Genomic DNA, 26475 nt, shown 5'->3' with positions numbered 1-26475 from the left:
TCACATGCTGTAGAGAAATATTTCATGAAAGAGTCAGTGTGGCAAACTTCATTGTCTTAATAAATTGCTACAGCTGCTCCAACCTTCAGCAACGACCACCCCGATCAGTCAACAGCCATCAACACTGAGGCAGTACCTTCTACCGGCAAAAAGATTATGACTCACGGAAGGTGGAGATGATCACTGGTATTTTTTTAGCAATAAGGTATTTTCTTTTTTTTTTTGAAACAGAGTCTCGCTCTGATGCCCAGGCTGAAGTGCAGTGGCATGATCTTGGCTCGCTGCAGCCTCCGCCTCCCGGGTTCAAGCGATTCTCCTGCCTTAGCCTCCAGAGTAGGTGGGACTACAGGTGCGTGCCACCATGCCTGGCTAATTTTTTTTTTTAAGACGGAGTCTTGCTCTGTCACCCAGACTGGAGTGCAGTGGCGTGATCTCGGCTCCCCAAGTAGCTGGGACTACAGGCGCCCGCCACCATGCCCGGCTAATTTTTTGTATTTTTAGTAGAGACGGGGTTTGACCGTGTTAGCCAGGATGGTCTCGATCTCCTGACCTCATGATCCGCCTGCCTCAGCCTCCCAAAGTGCTGGGATTACAGGCGTGAGCCACCGCGCCCGGCCAAAAATGACTTTTAACATTTTTTGTGTTTCAGCATTTTTCAACATATAGTTTCTAGCATGCTACGTATGACCCTGCCTATTTTCTTTCTTTTTCTTTCTTTCTTTCTCTTTCTTTCTTTCTTTCTTTCTTTCTTTCATCTCTCTCTCTCTCTTTCTCTCTCTCTCTCTTTCTCTCTCTCTCTTTTCTTTTCTTTCATTGTGGTTACAGGGTCTTGCTCTTCCCAGCCAGAGTGCGGTGGCATGATCATGGCTCACTGCAGCCTCAACCTCCTAGGCTCAAGCTATCCTCCTCCCTTACCCACCCAAGTAGCTGGGACTACAGGTGTGTGCCACCACATCTAGATAATTTTTTTTTTTTTTTTTTTTGGTAGAGATAGAGGTTTCGCTTTGTTGCTCAGGCTGGTCTCGAACTCCCAGACTCAAGGGATCTGCCCACCTTGGCCTCCCAAATTGCTAATATTACACAGTAGCATGAGCTACTGTGCCCAGAAATTTATTTCCACTTAATAGCATAACAGAAACTTTCTGTGTAATTACAAACATTGGAACTTTTTTTCACATCTGCCCAATATTTCAATTAGGTAAATATACCTTAATCAATTAACCCTATTGGTCAATATTCAGATTACTTTTATGCTTACATTATTTCAAAGAAGAATGCAATAAACATTTTTCTGTAGAACGCGTTTTATTTAGAACGCCATCCTTGGGCTAGATTGGCGGAAGTTGGAGGCGTCATGCAGCGCCTCCTGCCTGTGAGCCAGGCGATCCGCCAGGTTCTGGGAGGACCTAAGGTCAACAGCCACGCCTGCTCTCTGGGCTCACAGTCAGCAGCCGCTAGCAGGAGAGCAAGTCCTCAGAAGGCCCGAGACCAGGGCCCGGGAGCGCCCAGAAGGACGGGAGGTCACCCAGTGACAAACAGGGAAGGGCAGCAGGTGCGCCCAGGAACCCAGAGGCTCTCAGAGCAGAAGTGGGATGCAGGGGTGGGGGCGGGTCATGCTGAGGTTCAACAGGGACCTGCTTCCTGGTTCAACAGGGAGCTGGCCAGAGAGAGGGATCTGCTGAGGCTTCTGTTTAAAAACCCTGGCCTGGGTGTGGGTGCAAGTGGATTTGCAGGTGCAGTGAGGCAGCGGCCGGAGCAGGCTGTTGCACGAAGATCCAGGAAAGTCAGGGTGGTTTGATCCAGGCAGAAGAGGGGGAAATGGAGCCAGGGGCAGACGTAAAGGTGCTGGGGTGAGGATAAGGGTGACAGGAGGGAGGAGTCTGGGGTGACCAAGGCCTGCAGCTCAGATGACTGGGAAAAAACATAAAACAGAACACAGATGAATGCAGGGGTCGGGACGAAGGCTCCTGTGAGTCTGAAGTGACTGTGAGTGGCACCCTCTGGCCAGCCACAGTGGCTCTCAGAGCTCATTCTGCAGAGCACCGGCCCAGTGATGAGCCGAGGAAGTGCCCCGGGAGGTCAGCTGATCTGCCCAGTGGTCTGCACAGGGGGCGGCTGCCAGGGGCCTGAGCACAGGGAAACCCTCGAAACTGTGGGAGGGATGAAGCCAGAGAGGTAGACCCCAGAACCGACCAAGCCCAGGATGGGGCTTGGAGGGCGGCCAAGCTCAAGAAGACCATGAGATTGGAGAAGGAGCTGCAGAGAGGTGGAAGGCAGACAGGCGAAGGACTCACGAGCACGTCCAACAGCCGTCCTAAGGGCCGGCTGGAGGGGGAGAGACCTGAAGACACGTTGAGGGGCGGGGGCCGGGCAGGGGCGGGGCCAGGCCGGGCAGGGGCGGGACGGGGGCGCCGGAGGGCAGGGCTTGGAGAATTCTCACCTGAGTGGAAGAGCAGAGGGAGGAGGTGGGTGGGTGGCAACGGTTTCCAGGCAGCAGCTACAGGGGACTGAGGGCCACACCCCGAATGCCCTAGCCCAGGGGGCACAAGTTTCAAACGTACACACCCAGTGGGGCTATCTGCCTCTTTACAGCTTTATCTCAACTAGTAGGAAAGTTTTCTCATAAACGTTCTGCGTTTCCGTCGTGCCACTGGTCTGCGTCCTCGGTCTCTCTGGGGCCTCAGGTCTGTGCGCTGCACACGGGCTGAACCTCTGGATCATGATGCACTTCCTAACACTGGGCAGCTATTTCTCTGCTTGTTGGCTCTGTGAAGACGTGTTTTTTACGGACAGCACTTTCTAATGTTTACGTAGTAAGTTTGTGTATACTTCCCTTAGCTCACTAAGGAACCTTCAACTGTTGTCTTCCTGGTGTTGCACGAATCCTGGGCTCAGACAGAGGGACCCCGGCCATGCTGACCCCTGCCTGGGAGGCGGGCTCACCCAGGAGGGCCTGGGAGGGAACATTGCCAGGCATCTGCAATCACCTAAGCACATAGTGAAAAAGTCACTTATTTTCTTCTGGCATTCTCTGGAGAATTTTTTAAATATCCATTTTAAGATCTAAGTAGATTGTTTTTCTTTTCCTTTTTCTGAGACGGAGTCTCCCTCTGTCGCCCAGGCTGGAGTGCAGTGGTGCAATCTTGGCTCACTGCAACCTCCGCCTCCCAGGTTCAAGCGATTCTCATGCCTTAGCCTCCTGAGTAGCTGGGATTACAGGTGTGCGCCAGGACACCTAGCTAATTTTTGTATTTTTTGTGGAGATGGGGTTTCACCATGTTGGCCAAGCTGGTCTCAAACTCCTGACCTCAGGTGATACGCCCCAGCTCGGCCTCCCAAAGTGTTGGGATTACAAACGTGAGCCACCGTGCCTGGCCAGATTGTTCTTCAAGGAGTTCATGCCCCCACTACACACTGACCTGAGCCGTGCTGGCCCCCAGTCCGTGCACGTGGAAAGGACACCCCATTGCACAGCCTCGGATTCCTCTATGGCCAATCGAGTGTATCTAGGGAGAATTCCCAAGGGTGCTTCTAGATACGGCACCTCAGATAAGGCGCCAGAGCAGCACTGAAGGGACAATTTCGGAAAGAGCTAAAAGGGTGAGATTCCCACAACACTCCCGCCGCTGGGGACTCTGTCCCTACCACAATGGGCAGCCCCTGGGCACCTGGCCCCATGTCTCAGCACCCCCTAGAAACAGCCAATGTCACACCAAGCAGAGAGTTTATTGAGGCCATGGGCAGGGCCCAGGAACACAGCATGGGGCGTGCGTGGGGTGGATGCACGCTGGACTGCAGGGGTGCACTAGCAGCGGCAAGCGGAGGGGTATTGGGGGCCCAGGAGGGCCCCCCCCCTCCTAGCAGCGTCTAGGGGCTTCAGGTGAGCATCAGGAACCACTCCTAGCCTCCGCAGGGCTCTTTTGGGAACCCCTCCCTGCTTCCCCCTGAGCTCCATGTGGGGTGGGGCTGGGGCGAGGGGGCCCCTCTTGTCCCTGTGGTCAAGGATGGAATGATCCCTTGAGATTCACTATAAAAATTAAAATTCCCTTATAAATCGCAGGGGAGTGGCAGGAGGGCATCACTTGGAAGCCGACATTACCCGTCCCTGGAGCCACACCTCCTCCACACCCCCGAAGTTCTGACCCCAAAGTGAAGAATAGAGGATAAGGTTTGCAGGCACAGAGAGGGGCAGAGACACCAGGAGAGAGAAAAGGGAGACTGGGAAGGGAAGGAGGAGGACAACACAGAGAAAGAACGGATCTGAGGAAAAGCAGGGGCACGGGGGCTCCACTCCCCCGCAGCCCCCACAGCTGCGCCCTGGGGACTGAGGACGAGAGTTCCCAGCCCGCAGACCCCCACAAGCGTAAGGTCCCATGTCCCCCCAATCCAGTCCTTGCCAAAGCCATGGTGGCCTCTTGAGACATCCTCAGCCCCAGCTGCGCCTGGAGACAGAGCGGTGCGCAGGCTACTCCAGGTAAATGTCCTCCGTGGGGCAGGCGTATGCCAGGTGCTCTTGGTAGTACTCCAGGAAGGCGCGGCTGGGGAAAGACGGTCCTCCACCAGCCACTCAGGGCCGGTCCTCAACCCCCAAACTGCCTTCCACAGCGCCTCTGAGCTCTCCCTCCTTCCTCCCTCTGCAGCCATCCATAACCCCCCACCCAGGCATGGCCATGTCACCGCCAAGTGTGACCCTCAGCTCTCCTGGCCCAGCAATTCTACCCCTGCCAGAGTGCCTGGGCCATGTGTCTGTGCCTGTTCCCACCCCATGCCCAGGACCCCAAACTGTCACCCACCACTGCCCTCTCTACACAGCACATCTGGTTCTCCTTCCCCAGACCTCCCCTGCCAGGCTCCTGCCCCCACCTGCTCACCTCTGCACCCCACCTCCATACCCCTGCACCCATTCTGCACCCCACACCCTGGGGCCCCACTCACCCCACACTCTGCGCCACCGGCCTCATGGACTCCTGGGAGACAAAGACGTGGCAGGCGAAGCGGCTCAGCAGGGGGTGTTTGGTGATGAAGCCGAAATAGCTGCGGGCAAGTCAGTGTGGAGGGCACGTCAGAGCCCTGGCCCAGCCTTGGCCACCCCACAAATGATGTAGAGAGAAGAGGCAGGAACAAAGGGCTTGGGGAGAGGGTAAGGGACAGGAGTGTGGGGGTCGCACAATTTCAAGATCTGAAGTTGTCTTTTTTTGGTTTCAGCCCAAGCACAGGGCTGGGCACCTACCAAGAGTTCATGCTCTGAGTTAATTCCATGATGACCAGGGGCATCCACATCTCCCTTCTCTGAGCTGGCACTGCTGCTCTCTGTGGCCCTATTCAGGGCCTGCCCCAGGACCACAGAGCAAGGCCTCTGCCTGGCTACTGGAGACCATATCTCCTGCCACCTCAGGCCTCCTCCTGCGGGCCTAGCAGACCGACAGCCCCTTGCCCAGCTCCGAGGTGGGGCAGGACATTACCCCTGGTCTGTAAAACCCTCTTCCGGTCTACCCCTCGCTCCCACTGGAAAGCAGCTCCTTGCGGGGCCTCGCTCATGGAGTCACTGCCCAGCTCCTCCACCCAGACATTAGCAAAAATCAAAAATCGTCGTCCAGAGGGAGAGGCAGAGTTCTGCAGCAGGACGCTGCCCCACCCCCACCCCTGAAACTGGCCGACCCGTCCATTCCCCCATGGCTTCGGGGCTTTGCGATTCCACCAAATGGGAAGCCACATGATGGTCTGCTTGCCAGGACGGTGTGTGCACGCTGTCCACAGACAGAGCACAGGGCCCGCCTCAAATGCCGCGTTCAAGTCATGATGGTAATAAGCGCCGACCCACAGATCTGGCTTCCTGCATTACTCAGGCACCATCCTCAGCCCTTTCGATTAACTCACAGAAGCCTCACAACAGCCCTCTGAGGTAGGGCCCTGATGGAGAGCTAGGCACAGAGGCTCAGGAGCTTGCCCAGGACACACAGGCAGGATGGGCAGCCCTGGGAGAAAAGGTCTGTGATCCCAACACCAGACATCCTAATGCCAGATCCCAACACAGCACACCCCACGCTCTCCTGACCTACCACCACCGCCATGACGAAACGAGTTCACCGTTCACCTCACACGGTTTCGTCCATGCCTCCTCGTGGCAAGGGACCGGGGATGGGGGGTCTGGGGTGACAAATATTAGGAAGGTCTGGGCCAGGGCAGCAGCTCCTCCACTTCCTCCCACACCCCTGCCACATCTTGACCCCAAACCCCAAACTCGACTGACCACCTTCCTCTCACGGAATTCTAGCTGGGGCCCTGTCCAGCCTGAGGCCTGAGCTTCACCCAGTTTCCTTCTGATGAGAAATTTGGGTCATTCTTCCTCTCCTGGCAGCATCTGCTGTCCCGGTGACCCCAGAGCTGTCCCCACTGTCTGGTCTGCGCCCCGTCCGCTGTCCCGGTGACCCCAGAGCTGGCCCCACTGTCTGGTCTGCGCCCCTGCCCGCTGTCCCACCTCTCCACCCCAGAGCTGGCCCCGCTGTCTGCTCTGCGCCCCTGCCCGCTGTCCCACCTCTCCACCCCAGAGCTGGCCCCACTGTCTGGTCTGCGCCCCGTCTGCTGTCCTGGTGACCCCAGAGCTGGCCCCACTGTCTGGTCTGCGCCCCTGCCCGCTGTCCCACCTCTCCACCCCAGAGCTGGCCCCGCTGTCTGCTCTGCGCCCCTGCCCGCTGTCCCACCTCTCCACCCCAGAGCTGGCCCCACTGTCTGGTCTGCGCCCCGTCTGCTGTCCTGGTGACCCCAGAGCTGGCCCCACTGTCTGGTCTGCGCCCCTGCCCGCTGTCCCACCTCTCCACCCCACTGAGCAGCGTTTCCGCATGGATCCCATCAGACCATCTCCGCACTCGGCGGGGACGACACAAAAGGGCTCCGCACCTTCCAGCAGGCAGCACCCTCACTCTCGACCACAGGGAGAGTCCACAAGGCCCCCAAGATGCACTGACGTCTGTCCCACGCCTCAGTCCTGGCAGCACCGTGCCCTGCTGTGTCTTGCCTGTCTGTGAGCCTGCTTCTTCCAACTCCCCGCAAGTCCTTTCCAGCCTCTGGCTGGCTCTGCCTCTCTGGTTCCTCCCAGATCTCCTTCCTCTAGGGTGCTGGGACACAGAGGGCAGGGGCCTGTGCCTGGAGGGAAGCTGGCAGCCCCCCTTGGCCTGCTGCTCCTATGCCAGCACCTCCTCCTCCCCTCCTCCCCTCACCCTGCCTGGCCATTCCCCTCTCATCTCAGTGATCTACCTGCTCTGACCTGGTATCTTCCCTCCAGGTCTCCCTCCTAAACTCCAGACCCATGGGACCAACGGCCACTTCAGTCTCACCGTTTGTGATTGATCCCGCATCCCCTCTCGGTGTGTGGGCTGCAGTACAACCATCCCCCAGGGAGACGTCACCCTGGTCTCTTCCAGGTCACCCTCTACAGCCGGTCAACCTAGGTCCTGCCTGTACTACCTCTTCAGTGCCTCTTGCATCTGCACACTTGGTCTCAGGACATAGCACCTATATAACCTCAGCAGCCACCAGGTCCCCTGTGTCACCTCCTTCCATTAGGAGCCTTCTATGGCCTCATTACCAGCAAGATTAAGTACAGCTCCTTGGCATAATCAGAAGGGTCCAGGTCTTCCCCGGCATTTCTAGCTGCTCCCCTTACACACGGGCCCCAGAGCCTATAGCCCCCCACCAGTGCATCCCACACCCTTGGCTCAGCTGGACCCCACCAGGAAGATCCACTTCCCCACCCCTGTCACCTGCTGTGTTTCCAGGCTGGCCATCCTGAGCCCCAGGCCCACTCAGGCGTCCTCTGCACCCACACAGGCTTCTCACATCCTTCGCCCGTGTGCCTCTCTCCACCCAGACTGGATGCAAGCCTGTCTGACCCACGCCTCCTGAGTCCAGCTCAGAGCGGGCGCCACTGCAGGCTCAGCTCACAGAGCTAAGTGGGTGCAGGTGGAGCTCTCAGGGCTGGGCACGGGCAGCCCTCAGGGTCTGTGGGGACTCAGGGGGCGGTTGGACTCTCAGGGTTTGTGGGGGCAGTTGGGGGACTCGGGGACGGTCAGACTCTCACCAGCTGTTGCGGGGATGGCAGCCGCAGAAGGAGATGTTCTTCATCTGGAAGAAATGGCTACAGCGCTGGAACTAGAGCAGAGGTGGGCAGAAGCCCCCGTGTCAAAGGAGGCCTGGCGCCACCCCTGCCTCCCACCTACTGGACACCCCTGCCAGCCTGGCCCCGTCGGACTCCGTGGCCTAACCCTATCCCCCAGTCCCCGGTCCCCAGTCCCCCACACTCCCACCTCGGGCCCTCCTCCGCTCAGACTCAGCTTGACCCCCCGAAGAGAGATCTCGAGGTCACAGGAGGCAGGAGGGCGCAGGTGGACGGTCAGTTTCCGGGCAGTGGCAATCTACAGAAGAAGTTGGGGGAGAAGAGGGTCTTGAGGATCCCACAAGGGCCTTTCTTTCCCCTTGGTGGGACTACGCCTCTGCTCCTTTTAGCTTATGTTTGAGGACACACATGCTGAGGACCCTGAGATGCAATTCTGGAAGACATAAGGGGTGTGGCCTTGGCCACTCCTCAGGCTCAGGAGGAGCAATAGCCTCTCTGCAGTCAGCTTGCTTCATCTTCCTTCTGCTCCTCCAGGCAGGCTGCTGCGCTTGGCTCAGGAGCCAGGAACACAGACCTCACCCGCCCTGGCCTCTTCACTGCCTGGCCGCATAAGCTTGAGGGAGCTCTCAGATGCAGGGCTGCTCTGCCCTGCTCCCTACTGCCCCCCAGCCTCAGCCTCAGTACTGGTGCCTGGGCAGGTGCTCACTAAACGTCCACTGAGTGAGTGGATGAGTAGAGGGCTCCCAGGGAAGGGGCTGTGAGGGCTGGTCTTGATTCCAGACAGGAAGAGGAAGGGCTGAGGGCAGTCGGGGCCACCTGGAAGATCTGTGGCCCAGAGACCCAGAGGTGATGAGGGACAGCTGCTGTGCTCTGCCCTAGACTCACCTGCTCAGGCCTCTGAACCAGGGCCTGGGGTACCCACCCCGAGCTCCCCCTGCAGCATCCCCCAGACCCTCCCTGGAGGAAATCAGACCTCAGACCTTGGAGCCTCAAGCCCTGTGCCAGCCTGCAGTGCTGGTGTGGCCGCCAAGCGGACCCTCAGCCTGCATTTGCCCGGCCTCCACACTGACCTTCTGCATGGCTGCACACAGGATGCCGTTGCCCTGGTGGCAGGGCACCTCCACGGAGCCCAGGAACTGCACGTCAAAGCGCTCCACCCAGCAGGGGCTCCGCTTACTCCCTGGGGAGGGGGGCACAGAGGGCCCAGGTCAGGCAGGGGCACAGGGGAGGATCTGGGGTGAAAAGCCTGCCCTCGGGGTTGGGACCTCACCCAGCAGGTCCTTGGCAGGGCCAGGCACCGCGTGGGCGTAGAAGGCAGGGAACACACCGCGCTCCCCCGTGCGCATGTTGAAGCCACGGAACCAGAAGTCATCCTCCTCGGCCTCCACCAACACAGGGTCATCCACATCCAGCTCCAGCTCGTCTGGATGCCGCGGGATGAACCTGCCGTTGGGGGAGAGGTCACTGGGGAGGGGGGCGGGATTGACGGTCGTGTCCACTGGCGTTCTGTGATGGCAGGGACTGAGGCTGGGGCCACCGCCAGCAAGGAGGGAGGCCGTACCTGAACACAGCTCGGTGAGTCTGCTCTCGCTCCTCGCCGTTGACCAGACAGGAGAAAAGGCCAAAGGACTCGGTGCCTGGGAGACCCGGCAGGACAGAGGCGGGGGAGACAGGGAGACACAGTCAGAGTAGTGCTTAGAGGCCTGGCCTTGGGCAGAGGCCAAGTCCCCTCCACAGTCCGGTGTAGGTGTCCTACGAGCGGGAAGGAGCTGAGGCAGAGCAGGCCACCGCAAGCCATGTCCTGGGTGGGAGAGGGCACCCAGCCCTGACCACAGCCAGACCCTCAGGTGGCCCTGGGCACTGTGGGGGACCCTGGGACTGAGGCCAGGGAGTCTGCACGTTCCTCTGGGCCACCCCCCTTTTCCCCACCTCTCACTCACTGGAGGACCGAGATGTGCTGTTGACGAAGACATTGAGGAACTTCTTGGAGAAAGTGAGGTCAGGGCTGTCCGGCGAGGTGTCCCCCGAGACCTGACCGCCGCCTAGCAGCGCCGCGCCCGCCTCCTCCTCGCTGGCCTCCCCGCCGCTGTCCTCTTCGCTGTCGTGGCCCAGCCCAGCACAGCGCCGCAGGCTCACCAGCTCCAGCTGCGTGTGCTCATCCACCACCAGCGTGTACTTGACCGCGTCGTACACCAGCGACGCGTCCCGCGGCGCCGAGGGGCCCGTGCCCCTGCCCCCGGGGGGCCCCGCACTGTCCTCGGCATCCTCCTCTTCCTCGTCGTCCTCTTCGTCCTCCTCCTCGGAGCAGGCGGCGGAGCAGGCTCGTCCCGGGCGGGCGACGCGGCCGGGCGCGGCCCACAGCGGCGTGATGGTGTCACGCGTGGGGTTGCTGAGGAATAGGCAGGGCCCGGGCTGCGCGGGGCCGGGTCGAGGCGCGGCGGGCGCGGGCGGCGGCGGCGCGCACAGCGTCTCCATGTCCACCAGCTCCACACCGCCGGGCCCCGCGGCCGCCTCGGGGTCCTGGGAGTCCTGGGCGGCCCCGCCGGCCGGCGACACGAGCTCCCCGGGCGGGCGCGGCGCAGGAGACAGGCACTGGCCGGGGCAGCGGATGGGCGAGGAGCCCTCGGAGATCATGCGGCTCACCAGGTTGCTGAGCAGCCAGGGCGAGTCCGCGTCCTCGCTGAGGTCCGGCTCCGACTCCGACCCCGACTCGTACTCGCTGTTGGTGTCGTCGGGGCCCACGGGCAGGAAGGCGGGGCGGCGCGGGGGTTCGCGCGGGGGCTCCGGCTCCGAGGCGGGCGACGAGGCCTCCTCGATGGAGTTGGTAAGGTGCGAGGAGCGGCCGCTGCTGCTGCTTCCGCCATCGCTGCTCAGCTCCAGCTCCGTCTCCGAGATGGACGAGATCATGCGCCCCAGGCGCGCGCCGCCCGCGTCCTCCGAGTCGGAGCCGGGCGAGGACAGCTCCTGGCTGCTGCGACGTCCCCCGCGGCCGCCGCTCGAGCGGCTTCTCAGGTCAGCCTCGATGCCGGGATCTGAGGAGGGCGAAGTCCCCCCTGGCGCCGGGGGTTCCGCAGGCCGGTTCCCTTCGCAGTCGCAACCCGGGCGCACTGGCGACTGCGCCCCACCGGGCCCTGTGTCCGTGGCAGGGAGGGGGCCTGGGAGCTCTGCTGGGCAGGGAGGTGGGGTCACCCTCTCTGCACCACCCAGGCCTCTTCCAGCAGCCAGTCCATCCTCCCTTCCCTCCTCCCCCGCTTCCCCGTGCCCCGCGGGCCCAACACCCCTCACCTCTGAGGGCCTCCGGGGCGGGTGAGCATAGCGCTGTCTCCTGCCAGGAGGCGGGACGCACCAGGTCAAAGCCTCCGTTGTTGTTTAGGGAGTCCTGGGGTGGAGATACATGACGGCGGTCCTGAGGAGGGCCAGCTCCCAGGGGGTGAGCAGGGCTGGCTGCAGTCCCAGGTGCTATGAACCCAGGCTCAGCTCCAGGGAGCTGTGGGTCCGGGCACTCACCTGGGCCCCCAGTGTGGTCAGACGGAGCGTGGTGGGCCGGTGCTTGTGGGGCTCCTCCACGGAAGGGGAGGGGATAAGGGGCCCGGGGGCAGGTGCCTCTGAGCCAGGGTCTCCTCCCTCCTGGCCTTCCCCATCTCCCTCCTCCTCCTCCTCCTCCTCCTCCTCGTCCTCATCGTCCTCCTCTTCATTGTCATCGATCATCTCAAACTCCTGGAAGTCATCCTGGAAGGAGCAGATGGGGTGCGGCTGCTCCGAGCGCCCCAGGGAGAGGCTGTCCTGCAGGACGGAGGGAGATAGCAGGGCTGGGCCAGAGGGCAGCAGTAGCCCAGGGGCCCAGGTGCTAGGAGAAGGGAAATCGGGGAGCATCAGTCAAAGGAGAGCCCCTTCCAGCTCACTCTGCCCCTCTGTCTACAGGGCGATGTTTTCAAAATCTGCCTAACACACATTGGGATCACTCCAGTTATTGGGAAGGGCCTAAACTCTACAGCTGAATGACAGGGATTCTCAGAGCAGCCCCAGCCCCACTTTCAGACTCATCTAACTGCAGAACCCCATCACATTTGACACCAGCACTGTGTTCCCTTCGCAGCGTTTTAACACAACTTACAGTTACTGGACATGGTTTTTGGTCTGTTGCAAGCCCCACCAGGGCAGGGTCATATCCATGTTATGCACTGTTGCACCCGCCCCCAAGAACAAGACCTGGGGCTCAGCGGATGTTCAGTAAACATCAAACAGATGCAGAAATGGAGAGACAGCCTGCACTCTGAGGATTCACCAACTTTGCACCAACCCCAGGGCCATTGGCACAGTTATTCCCCATGCTGGCACTTCCTCTCCTCCATTCCCTCCTACCTACCCCATCTGCCTGGCTCTGCTAACCTCAGGGCATGGTTGACATTTCCTCTGGAAATTCTCCCTGATTCCTTCAGTGTGGATTGGGTTCCGTTCCCCCTCGTGGAACTTATGTCCCTGTTGGAATGCAGCCCTTGACACGTGGGCAGCCATTGTCCCTTACAAGTCTTTCTCCCCTACTAAGTTGCAGCTCCAGAGAGCAGCTGTCCTGTTCCACTCCCAGCACCCAGAAGCCCCCAGTACTTGCCACATGGCAGTTGCTCAGAAATGTTCTTCAATAAATGAAAGCAGAAATGTGGAGAGACAGGGAGGAGGAGAAGCAAGAGATGGACGAGAAAAGATTTCAGCAGGGGGAGACATGAAACAGACAGATGGGAGCTGCAGACGAGGGCACAGGGCTGCAGAGGGGACAAGGTTGTGATGGCAGCTGCCAGGGATTAGATCTTTCTGGGAGTGATCTGAGGACAGAGGGCACCCAAAGCAAAGGAGCACCTCCCTGCCCCGGGCTGGCCACCAATGGGGTCGGGGAGAATGCTGGGGAAGGCCCTGCGTGGAGGCCTGCAATGTGTTGGAATAAGAGAGAGTTGATACCAAGGAAACCTCAAGGGTTAAGTGGGGAGGAGCCATCAGAGGAGTCCCCGGTTCAAGGCTAAGCTCACACCCACCCTAAAACCCCAAGTGAACGCTAAGAAGAACCGAATGAGGCCCTCCCTTGAGCTGGATCTGTGTCCCCGACTCTTCTCCCACCTTCTCACAGTGGTCTGAGTCGTAGCTGAGGCCCAGGCCACAGTCATCAGTGATCTCAGACAGATCTTCGTCGTCAAATTCTTCCAGGCTTATGTCCTGGGGAGGCCTGGAAAGGAGACCAGGGTCAGAGAGCCACCAACCCTGGACTCCCTGCCTGGCAACTGGCCCTGAGGAGGGGCAGAGGGAGGCCTCAGCTCCTACACCCAGTGGTTTCCACAGCCCCCAGCTCTCGGAACACATCCTGCCATCATCTTGACCCCCAAGCTCTGCTCTCCTGTGGATCCCCTCCCCCATCTGAGCCAGGCCTGCCCGGAGGAGCCAACCCTGCCCCCACCCCTCCCACCCCGCCTCCCTGGAGAGCCAGCAGCCTCTCCTCCCTCCACTCGCAGCTCCAGGCCCCTGGGGTCAGGGTCTTGCAGAGCAGGGGAGGGGGACGCGGCAGCGGCAGATGGGGAGGGGTCGCTCCTGCTCTGGGAAGAGAGTCTGGCCTGTTTGTCTCCCCCTCTCCGGCGGAGTGAGGCCTAAACCCAGAGGCCCAGCGTCCTCCCTACCCCAGTCCCTTCCCGCAGGGCTCCGGGCTTGATTTCCACTCTCTCCCGGCCAGGCCCTATCGGCCAGGTCTGGCGTCCACTGAAAGAGGCCAAGGCCACCGGGACACGCCGCGCGGGGAGGGTGTGCCCGCATCCCGCCCGCATCCTCCCCCGCAGAGGGTCGGCCCAGGGCCTCCACCCTTGACAGGTCAGCCGTCCAGGCCGGGCGCGGCTCAGAATCCCGGCGGGGCCCAGGGGTCACTGAAGCTGGGGACGCGCGGTGAAGATGGAGGGAGTGGGAGCGGGGTGGGGGTGGGGCGCCCGAGCCGAGGCTCAAGGACCGCAGGGGGCTGGGGCCGGGTCCGCGCCGGCGGCGGGGCTGGGGCGGCGGGGACGGGGGTCCGGGCCGGGTCGGGGTCGGGGGGTGCGCAGGGAGCGGAGGGTCCGCCCGGCCCGGGCGCCGAGGTGGGTACCTGCAGCCCGGCGGCGACAGCGAGTGGAAGGTGGAGAGAGAAAACATCTCCGCGCGATCCGCCATCTTCTCCGGGAGAGGCCCGCGACTGCGGCGGGGGGTGCGGGAGCCTCGCCGCGCCCCGCGCCCGCGCTCGGCCCGCCCCGCTCACCTCGTGACACGCCCTGCGGCGTCCGCCCCGCGCACCTCGCCCGGACTCCGCGGCGGCGCGGGGAGGGCGGCGGGGGAGGCGGGGGAGGGACGCGGCCGGGGACGCTGGTTGGAGGAGAGGCGGCGGCTTCACTGCCGGGCGCTGGTTGGGGAAGGGCCGGGCGTGCGATGAGGATTTTTCCCGGGGAGGGGCGGGAGGGAAGGGGCGGGCGGGTGGGCGTCGGGCCCCGCCCTGGAGGACCCGCGCGGGGCGGGAGGCCGAGGAGGCAGCGCCGGGGTCCGCGGGCCTCGGGTTCACCGTGGGCTGTTGCCTCTGGGCGAGAGGCCGGGGCGGCCCCAGGAGCTGCGCCGCCGCGCCCAGGATCCCCCCAGGAACCCTAACCCGGGTGCGGCCCGGAGCGGGGTGGCGGGCGAGGCGGGAGGCGCGGGAGGAGCTGTCCGCCGTCGGGTGCTGATCGGAGCTGTCCCCACGGGGTGCTGACCGGGGCTGCACGGGGACGTCTGCACAAGGGTCGCCGAGCAGGGCTGGATTCAGAATCGAGCACAAGGTACTCAGAGGATGCTGCCTGGGGCTAAAAGTGGACTTTGAGCACTCAGTAGAGACTGCACAGCCGGACAGACGTACCGACGGGCACTGGGAGAAGTTAGCACCCACGGAGGCGATATGCGTCCCACTGGAAACACTTTTTCTTGGGCACTGTGTTGCTGGGCCCTGTGTAGGGAACTGACCCGCTCTGGCTTGGGATGGAGCCCTGTGGGGAGGGCCGTGGTTGAAGGTGAGCTCGAGACGGTGGCTGTGGGAGGAGGCGGGAGATCAGGGTTGAGGACGCAGAACTAGGGAGAGACTGCAGAACACTTTTTTTCTTTCTAAAATAGAGACCGGTGGCTGGGCGCGGTGGCTCACGCCTGTAATCCCACCACTTTGAGAGGCCAAGGCGGGTGGATCACGACGTCAAGAGATCGAGAGCAGAGACCATCCTGGCCAACATGGTGAAACCCCGTCTTTACTAAAAATACAAAAAAAATTAGCCGGGCGTGGTGGCGGGCGCCTGTAGTCCCAGCGACTTGGGAGGCTGAGCCAGGAGAATCATTTGAACCCGGGAAGCGGAGGTTGCAGTGAGACGAGATTGCGCCACTGCACTCCAGCCTGGCAAGAGCAAGACTCCGTCCCAAAAAAAAAAAAAAAAGAGAGAGAGAGAGAGAGACCGGCTCTCTCTGTATTGCCCAGGTTGGTCTCAAACTCCTGGGCTCAGCTATCCTCTGGCCTCAGCCTCCCAAAGTGCTGGGATTACAGGTGTGAACCACAGCACCTGGCTAAATATTGGCTAAAGAAGGAGGCTGGCATTTCAACAAAAGCGCAATCCCTTTTCCCCCTTGATGAAAGTTATGTGCCCTAAGATTTCTTTATGTCTTAGTTCTGTGGAAAATTCTTTTTTTTTTTTTTTTTTTTTTGAGACAGAACTTGCTCTGTTGCCCAGGCTGGAGTGTAGTGGCACGATCTCAGCTCACTGTAACCTCCACCTCCCGGGTTCAAACGATTCTCGTGCCTCAGCCTCCCGAGTAGCTGGGATTACAGGCAATCACCACCATGTCCGGCTAACTTTTGTGTTTTTAATAGAGATGGGTTTTTGCCATGTTGGCCAGGCTGGTCCCAAACTCCTGACCTCAGGTGATCTGCCCTCCTTGGCCTCCCAAAGTGCTGGGATTACAGGCGTGAGCCACCGCCCCTGGCCTGGAAAATTATTCCTTAGGAAAGGACGAGGCACTTGAGTGACAAACACCAGAAACGGCATGGCAGAAGGAGCTCATGCAAGTCGGGAAGGGGGGTATCACCATTCCAGCTTAGAGAGAGGCCTGTGGCCAGGGCCTGATTGAACCTGCACTCTTTGGTGTCCCATCTCAATTTATATTTTATGCCAATTACAGTATTTTTCTAAGAATGGCATTTACTTGGCTGGGCACAGTGACTTACACCTGTAATCCCAGTACTTTGGGAGGCCAAGGTGGGTGGGTCACTTGAGCTCAAGAGTTTGAAACCAGCCTGGAAACATGTCTCTACCAAAAATAAAAAAAATTGGCCGAGCCCAGGAGGCAAAGGTTGCAGTGAGCTGAGATCACACCACTGCATCCAACCTGGGGGGCAGAGTGAGATTCCATCTCAAAAAAAAAAAAAAAAAGCCATTTACTAGTTTATGCTTGCCTTCTTGACTTGGGTTGGCTGGAGAGAAGAGAGGCTGTCATCTCTCTGTGAAGCCCTAGGCTCCAAGCATGGTGCCCGGCAAACAGTAGGTGCTTAGCAGACATGTGAATGAATGAATGAGAGAGCTTATGGTCTCTAACCCAGTCTGGGGCATCAGGTCTTTGCCATAACAGTCTTTTCCCTTTTAGAAGCACTAAGAACATTCCCCATTTCTGAGATTCAAGGAGTCTGGGCCTATTAACCACTCCCTGCCTTTCCCAAAAAATCCAGATCCCTTCCCAGATTTCACAGAGAGTTTGACCTCAACTTTCCAGATTGCCTTTTGATCCTGAGTCTTTTCACCAAACTGGTTCATCTGGACATCCACATAAATGACCCATCCAATACCCTGGTCAGTCAGTTCCTTGACTTCTGATCTGTCAACAGTCTTTAATACTCAAGTGTAGTGACCTCTCCCACAAAGTGCCTCCAGGATCTACCTTCATCTGGAATTGCAGCAAGCTTAAAATGTTTTTTTTTTTTTTTTTTTTGAGACAGGGTCTCACTCTGTCACCCAGGCTGGAGTGCAGTGGTGTGTCCCCAGCTCACTGTAGCCTCAAACTCCTGGGCTCAAGGAATCCCCCTGCCTCAGCCTTCTGAGTAGCTAGGACCACAGGTGCACACTACCATACCTGGCATTTTGTTTGTTTTTGTAAAAACAGGGTCTCACTATGTTACCCAGGTTGGTCTTAAACTCCTGGGCCCAAGCCCAGGTGATGGCCTCCCAGAGTGCTGAGATGACAGGCATGAGCCACAGCATCCAATCTGAAGTCTTATAGTCTCAAATTTCATCTTAGATCCTAATCCCCAAAACCTTCCTCAAGCCTCTCCCCTTCCTTCCCTCCCTCTTAAAAGATGGTCACTCCCAGGTCCCATGAGCGTAAAGACCATGAGATGGGGGATACCGCCCGCAATTTTATCTGTGGACTTCCCGTCTTGCCCCCAGAGCACTGAAATAGGGGAGCCACTCTTCATTTTGCACCAACTTGTTGAACGTGGGCAAATTACTCAATCCCTCCAGATCTTGGTTTCTTCCTCTGAGCAATGGTGCTGTGAGGACCACATGTCGTGGTGTAAGCCCCAGACACAGGCCCTGTTGTTTGTTGGTGATCATTTAAGGCTCACCTTTCCCCTGCTCCTCACACCGGGGACATGACCTCCCAGTCCCCCAGGGCTGTTCTGTGCAGCTCAGGGATACATTAGTGAAAAGGCAGCAACTCTTTCCTGAGGGGGTTTATGCTCCTTACAGCATGCACATTTTATCAAATTTGCACCTTCCTTGTGTGCTCCTCAGAGCATCATCGTATGGATGAACAAATGGGGGTCCACAGGGAGCTGAACATCCCTCCTTGAAGTTCCTCCTCCGGCCTCTGGGCCACAGGCACTGGGTTTTCCTTCCTGACCACCACCCGTTGTCAGCATCCTTCCAGACTCCTTCTCCTTCAATGACAAATCAAGATGTTGTGACGTGACCATTTTAACGCTTTCTTCCCTCTATGGTGCACGAATGGCATAGATGTTACAAAGCACAAAATTGATTGGACTTAGAAGGGAGAGTTGGAATCGCAACAGCTTCCACAGTCCTGACCACAGCAATTCTAAAAAGTCAGAGAACATTTTCTGACAACTTTCTGAGAGATTAGAAAACAAATGCAAACTATCAGTATTTATTGTACTCATATTTCACAGAAATCACAAACACAAAATAAATATGCCAATGGTTAAAACTGCAAACAGACACATTTAATAAAGATGAAAATTAAGAGTTCTACCTTCACCATGGTGAAGTCCTAACGCCACCATTTCCCGGATCTTCATTTTTATGCAGCCAGGTCTCTGATCACTACCTCCTACTTTTCTTGGTCCCTTGCTGCATTACTACAATACCCACTTTTTTTTTTTTTTTTTTTTTTTTTGAGACAGGGTCTTGCTCTGTCACCCAGGCAAGAATGTAGTGGTGCAATCTCAGCTCACTGCAACCTCTGCCTCCTAGGTTCAAGCAATTCTCCCACTTCATTCCTCAGAGTAGTTGGACTATAGGTGTGTGCCACCACACCTGGCTAATGCTTTTATTTTTTGTAGAGACAGGGTTTCATCATGTTGCTCAGCCTGGTCTCAAACTCCTGAGCTCAAGCAATCCACTCACCTCAGCCTCCCAAAGTGCTGGCATTACAGGCATGAGCCACTGTGTCAAGCCTTTTTTTTTTTTTTTTTTTTAACTCCATAAGAAATGTGCTTCAATTACTATTACTGTGTAACAAATTATCCTCAAATTTAGTGGATTAAAACAATTAAGTTGTTATTTACAATTGTTTGTTTTGAGGGTGGAAATTCAGGAAGGACTCCAATGGGAAGTTCTTGCCTGGGTCTCTTGTGAGGTTTGGTTGCAGTTGGAGGTGAGCCTGGCTTGAGGTCTGAGATGGTTCATTCAGAAGGTTGGCAGTGGATGCTGAGTGTGAGCTGGGGGCTCTGCTGCGGCTGTCACCAGCATATCCACTGGGCTCTCCTGCATCGTGGTCTCAGGGTAGTTTCTTTTCTTTTCTTTTTTTTTTTTTTTTTTGGAGACAAGAGTCTCGCTCTGTCACCCAGGTTGGAGTGCACTGGTGTGATCTTGGCTCACTGCAACCTCCACCTCCTGGGTTCAAGTGATTCTCCTACCTCAGCCTCCCGAGTAGCTGGGATTATAGGTGCCTGCCAGCACGCCCAGCTCATTTTTTTTTTGTATTTTTAGTAGAGGCGGGTTTTCGCCATGTTGGCCAGGCTGGTCTGGAACTCCTGACCTCAGGTGATCCGCCCACCTCGGCCTCCCAAAATGCTAGCACTACAGGCATGAGTCACCGCACCCAGCCAAGGGTAGAGTTTCTACATGATGGCTGGCTCCCATCAGAGTGAGGATCCTTGGAGGGCATGCCCTTTTCTGGTCTAACCTTGGAAGTCCTACAGCATCACTGCTGCTGTACCTATTGGCCAAAGCAGTTGCAAGCCTACCCAGCTTCAAGAGGGGGGTCACAGACCCTACCCCTCCATGGGAAGAGTGTCAAAGAACTTAGGAGCTGTGTCATAAAACCACTGCAAATCTCCAGTCCATGTGTCATGAAACCACCACAAACCTCCAGTCCATGCATCATTAAACCACTGCAAATCTCCAGTCCATGTGTCATGAAACCACTGCAAATCTCCAGTCCATGTGTCATGAAACCACCACAAACCTCCAGTCCATGTGTCATAAAACCACCACAAACCTCCAGTCCATGTGTCATAAAACCACTGCAAATCTCCAGTCCATGTGTCATGAAACCACCACAAGCCTCCAGTCCATGTGTCATAAAACCACTGCAAATCTCCAGTCCATGTGTCATGAAACCACCACAAACCTCCAGTCCATGCATCATTAAACCACTGCAAATCTCCAGTCCATGTGTCATGAAACCACTGCAAATCTCCAGTCCATGTGTCATGAAACCACCACAAACCTCCAGTCCATGTGTCATAAAACCACCACAAACCTCCAGTCCATGTGTCATAAAACCACTGCAAATCTCCAGTCCATGTGTCATGAAACCACCACAAGCCTCCAGTCCATGTGTCATAAAACCACTGCAAATCTCCAGTCCATGTGTCATGAAACCACCACAAACCTCCAGTCCACTGAACCTCGCTCTTTCCTCAATGTCCACTCAAGTTTCTTGCCTGACATTAACCCTCTCAATCGTCAACTTGTCCTCTTCTGGATCATTTCCATCAGCAAACAAGCATAACCTATGTTAAAGAAAATGGTAATTCTCACCTGATGGTATAGGACATCCAAAATCATGGCATTTACAACATTGTTATGCCTTAACGAAAGTGACAGTAGGCCGGGCGTGGTGGCTCACGCCTGTAATCCCAGCACTTTGGGAGGCCGAGGCAGGCGGATCACAAGGTCAGGAGATCAAGCACAATGGCTAACACGGTGAAACCCCGTCTCTACTAAAAATACAAAAAATTAGCCAGGCGTGGCGGCAGGCGCCTGTAGTCCCAGCTACTCGGGAGGCTGAGGCAGGAGAATGGCATGAATCTGGGAGGCGGAGCTTGCAGTGAGCCGAGATCACGCCACTGCACTCCAGCCTGGGCGACAGAGCAAGACTCTGTCTCAAAAAAAAAAAAATCCTTCTGGTTTAAGAAAGAAATCTCATACATAATTATACCTTTCCGAAAACAGATTTCTATCAGTGCAGAAGATGATTATAATATGCATCAGTTGAAGTTTTTAAATAGATTGCTACTATCAGGAATTTTTTTTTTTTTTTTGAGACACGATTTTGCTCTGTTGTCCAGGCTGGAGGGCAGTGGTGCAATCGTAGTTCACTGCAACAACCACCTCCCAGGCTTAAGCCATTCTCCCTGCTTCAGCCTTCCAAGTAGCTGGGACTACAGGTGTGTACCACCACACCCAACTCATTTTTGTATTTTAGTAGAGATGGGGTCTCACCATGTTGGCCAGGCTGGTCTCGAACTCCTGAACTCAAGTGATCCGCCTGCCTCGGCCTCCCAGAGTGCTTAGATTACAAGCATGAGCCACCACGCCTTGCCAGGAAATTTTTTAAATCTCTGAAATCTGAATGTCTCACTAGACTCCTTCATAGAACGTACATGCCCAAAGACACTTTTATAATAACTGAAAAAACAACAGGATTATACACTTTCATGAAAGTCTTTGCACTGCAGCAGAGTCATAGCCCCAAGGAGGACAGCACTGCAGCCTCGACAAATCTCTCTCTGACATACAAATTTTGGAGAGTTTTCCATTTACTGTGATGAGCACAAAGGGAACAGGCCCAGCAAAGCATGCCAGGAGCTATCAAGCTGGAGAATGTCTAGTGAGCGCTTCCCAGATTTCCCCAGTTCCTCCCAAAGATGCACTAAAGTTGGTGATGACAGGGCTCTGCCTGACAGGGAGACTCCCTGATAGGTTGCTGGAGACTCTGAACAGAGATTTACCAAGGCTTTTTTGGCGGGGGAACGGAGTCTCGCTCTGTTGCCCAGACCGGAGTGCAGTGGCGCAATCTCGGCTCACTGCAAGCTCCGCCTCCCGGGTTCACACCATTCTCCTGCCTCGTCCTTCCAAGTAGCTAGGACTACAGGCACCCGTCACCATGCCTGGCTAATTTTTGTTTTTGTTTTTGTTTTTGTTTTTTTTGTAGAGACAAGGTTTCACCATGTTTTCCAGGCTGGTCTCCAACTCCTGGGCTCAAGTGATCCACCCGCTTCGGCCTCCCAGTGTGCTGGGATTACAGGCGTGAGCCACCATGTGCAGCCTCAAAAGCTGTCTTCATCCTCTGGATCTAATAGCTAAGTTCTAAGTACAATCTTGCTACACGGGCCGCAGGATAAGAGACCAGGCAGCTGGCAGGATGGCACTTCTTCCCTCCCCTGCCTCACTTTCTCACCCACCCTCCTTATCCCCTGCAGCTTCAAACAAACTCCTTGCATGTGAACCCTCGTTTCAGCTACTTCTTCTGAAGGAATCGAATCTAAGGCATCCGGCTAATTGTGACACTCACACTTAAATTACCAAATCGTAAAGTTAATCAATAGTTTCACCCTTTTCCTGAACAATACAAGGACCCGAGAAGTATTTAACTCTGTTTACTCCAGTCCCAACTTAAATTTTATTATTATGCATTTTAATATTCTTTATTTTTCCTTTTTTTTTCTGGTTTTTTAGACAGAGTCTCACTGTCACGCAGGCTGGAGTGCAGTGGCATGATCTTGGCTCACTGCAGCCTCGACCTCCCGGGCTCAAGCAATCCTCCTGCTTCAGCCTCCCAAAGCACTGGGATTATAGGTGTGAGCCACTGTGCCTGGCTATTATTTTTCTTTTCAAGACCCATAGAAATTGCTATTGTTGCTTTAAGCCATCGATGTTTACTAGATTTACCCAAATGTTACCTCTTTCTATATCCTTCATTCCTTCTTCCTTGTCAGATCACCCTGTGATACCAATTCCTTGCACCTTTTAAATGTTTCTTTAATGAGAATCTTCCGTAGTAAACTCAGTTTGTCCGAAAATGTCTTCATTTTGTCCTGGTTCCTGAAAGATATTTTTACAGGATACAGAATTCTGGGTCATTAGTTTCCATTATCACCTCGAAGGTCTCGTCCATTGTCCTCCTCTGGCTTTCCTTGTCGCTAGAAAACATCATCTCTCAGTCACTCCCTTGAAGGTCATTTTCCATGCATCTCCAGCTGCATTTAGGATGCTTTTGTCTTTGGTGTTCTGAAGTTTCAATGTGGTCTATCTAGGTGTGGGTTTATTTTGTATTTTTTTCTGCATGAGGTTCTCAATTATATAAATTTATATGACTTTCTCAATTATGTGACTTTCATTAGTTTAGAAATTTCATAGCCATTATCTCCTCAAATATTTCCTCTGCTCCATTCCATCTCTTCTCCTTCTGGCACTCTAATTAGGCTCATGTTGGATTTTCCTGTTCTAGCCTTTATGTCTCTTAACCCTTTTTCCAGGTTTTCCAAATCTATGTCTCTCCAGGCAGCATTCTGTATACTGCATTCATATTTATCTTTTAGCTCATGAAGTCTCGCTTTGGTTATTTATAATCTTCTGTTAAACATGCATACTAAGTTTTTTATTTAGTTGAAATTAAAATTCAACTAAAATTTGAACTAAATTAAAACTTTCCTTTTAGAACTTCCATTTGGTTCTTTTCAAACTGCTTGACTATTCTTTATAGTTTTGTGGGTTTTGCACATATTTTCTTTCTTTTTCTTTAGAGACAGGGTCTCACTGTGTTGCACAGGCTGGAGTGCAGCGGCATGATCACGGCTCACTGTAGCCTCAACCTCCCATGCTCATGTGATTCTCTCACCTCCCGAGCACCCGGGACTACAGGTGCATACCACCGTTTCTGGCTAATTTTTTATATTTTTATAGAGACAGGGTCTCACTATGTTGCCTAGGCTGGTCTTGAATGCCTGGGCTCAAGAATTCTCCAGCCTTGGCTTCCCAAAGTGCTGGGATCACAGGCATGAGCCACCATGCCCAGCCCTAAAACATATGCAGATGTAAAACATAACAACACCAATACAGAGGATGGGAGGAGAAATGAAAACATAGTGCTGTAAGGAGGCTCTTACATTATATGTAGATGCTATAACATCACGTGAGGGTAGACTATGACAAGTTAAAAATGTAAATTATAAATCCTAGAGAAAACATTTTTAAAACTACAAAAAGACACAATTAATAAGCTAAGAGTGGTAATAAAACAGAATACGAAAACATACTTGATCAATCCATCAGAAAGCAGAAAAGAAGTGGAAATGGAACAAAGGTAAGATGGGACAAATAAATAGCAAGATGGTAGATTTAAACCCAATAATATCAATGATTACATTAAATAGAAATGATCTAAACTCAGATTGAAAGGCAGAGATTATCAGAATGTATTTAAAAAGTGAGACACAAACTATAAGCTACCTCAAGAAATGAAATGTTAAATATAAACACCAAGATAGGCTAAAAGTAATAGACTGGAAAGAAAAAAAAATAAAGGAGCCAGGTGTGGTGGCTCATGCCTGTAATCCCAGCAGGGAAGCCAGGGTAGGAGGATAGCATGAGCCCAGGAGTTCGAGACCAGTCAGGGCAACACAGTGGGACCCCATCTACACACACACACACACACACACACACACGCTAGCCAGCTGGTGGCACACACCTGTAGTCCCAACTACTCAGGAGGCTGAAGGATCGCTTGAGCCCAGGAGGTCAAGGCTGCAGTAAGCTGTGATAGAGTCACCGGACTCCAGCCTGGGCAACAGAGTGAGACTCTGTCAGAAAGAAAGAAAAGAAAGAAAAAGAGAGAGAGGAAGAGGAAGAGGGAGGGAGAAAGAAAGAAAGAAAGAAAGAGAAAAGTGAATTAGAAGGAAAGATCAGAATCAATGGAATAAAAAATATATACACAATTGAGGGTAATCAATGAAACCAAAAGCTGGTTCTTTAAAAAACTCAGTAAGATTGATAAACCTCTAGCTAGACTAATCAAGAAAAAAGAAGACATAAATAACCTTATCAGGAATGAAAGCACAAATATCATTGTAGATTCAGCAGATATTAAAAGAATTATAAAACTATGAACAACTTTATGCCAATAAACTTGAAAATGTAAATTAAATGAACAAATTTCTTGAAAGACACAAATTACCAAAGCTGGAACAAAAAGAAAAAGAAAAATCTGAATGGCCTCATAATTACTAAAGGCATTGAATTACCAATTAAAAACCTTTCCACAAAGAAAACTCCAGATCCAAATTGCCTTACTGGTGAATTCTAGCAAACATTTAAGGAAGAAATAATACTAATCCTACATAAACATTTCAGGAAACAGGAGGCAGAAACCTTCCCAGCTCATGTTATGAAGCTAGAATGTCACTACTGAAAATGTGGAGAAATGGTATCACCAAAGAAACTACAATCTAGTTTGTCAAACCCTGTGACAATTCAGCTCCTAAAGTAATCCCTACAAAAGCCAGGAGGCATTTGATCCCATAGAAGAAACTATGCAGCCTCCAAGAAGGTTCCTCTCCAGTGTCCTCCTAGATGTGGACACAAAGTCTAACAGACAAGGAGAAACATTCCAGAAAACTGAGCCGGCGCTGCCAGGAAAGGGGACTTCACTGTTTATGCTCAATAGGATTTGGCAAGTGCCGCAGACTAGAGATCGGGTCTAAATATGGGGTCTTTGTAGTATTTACCCACTTCTTACTCTTTTGCTTTGTTTTGTTTTGTTTTTTTGAGACGGAGTTTCACTCTTTTTGCTCAGGCTGGAGTGCAACGGCGCGATCTCAGCTCACTGAAACCTCCGCCCGCTGGGTTCAAGCAATTCTCCTGCCTCAGCCTCCCGAGTAGCTGGGATTACAGGCATGCGCCACCACACCGGCTAATTTTGTATTTTTAGTAGAGACGAGGTTTCTCCATGTGGGTCAGGCTGGTGTCTAACTCCCAACCTCAGGTGATCCGCCCACCTCAGCCTCCCAAAGTGCAGGGATTATAGGCATGAGCCACTGCGGCCGGCCCTTAATCTTTCTTTGTACGTTTGGGACACACAAAATATGTTTTAGTTTATACGTCATTGGATTAAACTAGTGTACACTGAGTTTGTTGGAGGATGAATGACAAATCTTTTATAAGTCACTGGACCACAAGGATCTACCTCTGGACCTGAAGGAGCAAATTGCATAGAAGTCAGAGAACCTAAATTTTGAGCTGGATGCTGCAACTAGTTAGAACTTTTACAGTGGTCTCCCTTAAGGATAAGGTGAGTGAGTTTTGTATACAGGAAGTAGAGAGGGCATGGCCAAAGGGGCAGATGGTGCCCTAATATCAATTTTCCAGTTTTCCCATAATTTTAGAATCCCTAGCCAGCACCCACACCTGGCCTTTATCCATTCACCTGCCGACGCACACTCAGGTTGCTTCCTAACTTGGCTATTGTGAATAATGCTGCAATGAATAAGCTGGTGCTGATATCCTCCAAGATACTGATTTCATTTCCTCTGGATATACATCCAGAAGTGGGATTGCTGGATTGCATGGTAGTTCTGTTTTAACTTTTTACTGTATTCCATAATGGTTGTACCAATCTACCTTTTCACCAACAGTATACAAGGGTTCTCTTTTCTCCACATCCTCGCCAATATTTGTTATCTCTTGCCTTTGTTTTTTTTTAATATAATAGCCAAACTAAGAGGTGCGAGGTGGATCGCGTTGTTGTCATATCTCGTTGTGGTGTTTGCATCTCCTTGATTAGTGATGTTGGGCCCCTTTCATATACCTGCTGGTCATTTGCATGTCTTCTTTGGA

At 54.4% G+C, this 26475-nt stretch overlaps 1 protein-coding gene across 1 annotated transcript; it reads right to left on the bottom strand.

The window, feature by feature from the left end:
- Positions 1-3707: 3707 nt before the first annotated feature.
- Positions 3708-14379, bottom strand: MAPK8IP2 (mitogen-activated protein kinase 8 interacting protein 2). Its single transcript, XM_001142967.7, has 12 exons — positions 14226-14379; positions 13223-13328; positions 11621-11896; positions 11399-11492; positions 10054-11277; positions 9675-9750; positions 9384-9556; positions 9184-9293; positions 8304-8411; positions 8078-8148; positions 4936-5034; positions 3708-4538 (listed from the first exon to the last, which is right to left on the bottom strand). The coding sequence occupies exons 1-12, from the start codon at positions 14288-14290 to the stop codon at positions 4466-4468; spliced, it is 2475 nt and encodes an 824-aa protein (XP_001142967.2). The 5' UTR covers positions 14291-14379; the 3' UTR covers positions 3708-4465.
- Positions 14380-26475: the final 12096 nt, after the last annotated feature.

Source organism: Pan troglodytes, chromosome 23 (genome assembly GCF_028858775.2).
Source record: "Pan troglodytes isolate AG18354 chromosome 23, NHGRI_mPanTro3-v2.0_pri, whole genome shotgun sequence".
Lineage (NCBI taxonomy): Eukaryota > Metazoa > Chordata > Mammalia > Primates > Hominidae > Pan > Pan troglodytes.
The sequence above is the reverse complement of the archived record's forward strand: the minus strand, read 5'-3'. Positions and strand labels throughout refer to the sequence as shown.

Coding starts and splice junctions, on each gene's coding strand:
- MAPK8IP2 (XM_001142967.7), bottom strand. CDS start 14,290: ATGGCGGATCGCGCGGAGATGTTTTCTCTCTCCACCTTCCACTCGCTG. Junction 9,751..10,053: donor CAGCACATCTCGGTCCTCCA/GTGAGTGAGAGG, acceptor CGGGTCTCCCAG/GCACCGAGTCCTTTGGCCTT. Junction 5,035..8,077: donor TGCCATCCCCGCAACAGCTG/GTGAGAGTCTGA, acceptor ACTTGCCCGCAG/CTATTTCGGCTTCATCACCA.